At 55.0% G+C, this 1,452-nt stretch overlaps 1 protein-coding gene across 1 annotated transcript in view; it reads right to left on the bottom strand.

The window, feature by feature from the left end:
* Positions 1-938, bottom strand: part of LOC138863700 (germ cell nuclear acidic protein-like) — a 2,991-nt gene extending 2,053 nt beyond the window's left edge. The window contains exons 1-3 of the mRNA XM_070128515.1: positions 637-938; positions 233-436; positions 92-143 (exon numbers count right to left, since the gene is read on the bottom strand). Of these exons, the coding sequence (XP_069984616.1) occupies positions 92-143; positions 233-436; positions 637-938 (558 nt within the window). The remainder of the gene's footprint in view (positions 1-91; positions 144-232; positions 437-636) is intronic.
* Between the last annotated feature and the right edge of the window lie 514 nt (positions 939-1,452).

The following is a 1,452-nucleotide window of genomic DNA, read 5'->3' on the forward strand; positions in this document are numbered from 1 at the left end:
TTCTTGGCACATTTATTTTCGTTTGCCTACGCTAACGAGTTTTTGTTTGTCTTGTTTGTTTTCCTTTTGTTATTAAAAAGGGGGGAGTCACAATTGGCTCAATTAGTGGTGAAGAATAGCCCATGATACGGCTAAACACCACACTGGGAAGCACCGTATATTTTAGGGGGGTACTTACCAGAGCCGGAGCAGCGATGCGTGTGGGCCCCGGTTTGGTGGATTAGGGCCATACCTTGAAGATCCAACCGTCAGACCGTAGTGCACCAAGAAGTCGGCGCCGATGATAGGTTGAGGGACGTCGGCGACGAGGAAGATCCACTGGAATCGTTGGGCGGGCTCGCCTTCCAGCGAGAGGGTCCTTGAACGCTCACCGTATGTGTTGATGGGCGATGTGTTGGCAGCTTCTAGAGTGCGGGAGGAGGGGAAGCGTTTATCCCTGTGGGAGGCCGGGAGGAGGCTGACCTCGGCCCCTGTGTCGACGAGGAAACGTAGGGAGGAGGCATCTCGGACGTACAATAAACGCCTCCGAGGTCCGCGAAAGACAGGCGCGCCAAGTTTCCGCGGGAGCCTCCAATCTTTACGAGCGGCGGTGTAGAAACGCGGAAGCGAGGCTAGCGGTTAGGCGGTAGAGAGCGCCTGAAGTCCCGGTCACTGTTTGGCGGCGAAGGGGTGCGAAAGCGAGGCCGGGAGCGATTGCGTTCCTGTGTGGATATCTTCTGCACAGCCTCGGATTGTGTGGCGACGTGAGCTGCAAGGGATCCCAACGTCACGGCGGAGGTGGTGGTTGCGGCAGACACTGTCGCTTTTGATCGTGTAGGTGCCCTAGCTGCGAGCATCGCGTCGGCTTTTAGGGCAAGGTGCTCCAATGGGGCGTCTGACACCAGCAGGATTTGCTGGATATCAGCGGAGCAACCGCTTGAGGAAGAGAGAGAGCGCATGACGTGATCACGTCTCTCCCACAAGTGGTGGAGGCTTCCCGCATGACCAAAGGGAAGTCTCCAACCAGGCAGAGTCCTGGATTATCCTCAAGGGAGCCCCAATCACCACCCTTGATCTGGGTAACTGGGGCTCATACAAGCTCAGGACATATGTGCCAGAGCCCTTGAGATGTTTCACGTGCCAGAAATTTGGGCATCACCAGGCCAACTGCAAGGCCAAGAAGCCAAACGTGCTGTATGCAGCGAGGCACATGAAACCGAAGTGTGTATAAAGGCACACAAAGATGGCCAGAAGGACACAACAGCCAAGTGTCCAAACTGTGCCAAAAAACATCATACCTGGAGCCTGGCTTGCTCTGTCAGGAAACAGGCAGTGATTAAAAAGCAGGAGCTAGCCAAAAAGCGTCCTGACTTTGTCCCTGCGCCCCCAGGCACCTATGTCTGGGGTCAAAACAAAAAACAAAATCAAAAAGAAAAGACTCCCCGACCTCCTAAGAGGAAGGAGTCGCCCCCA

The sequence above is a fragment of the Penaeus vannamei genome, chromosome 13 (genome assembly GCF_042767895.1).
Source record: "Penaeus vannamei isolate JL-2024 chromosome 13, ASM4276789v1, whole genome shotgun sequence".
In the NCBI taxonomy this organism is placed as follows: domain Eukaryota; kingdom Metazoa; phylum Arthropoda; class Malacostraca; order Decapoda; family Penaeidae; genus Penaeus; species Penaeus vannamei.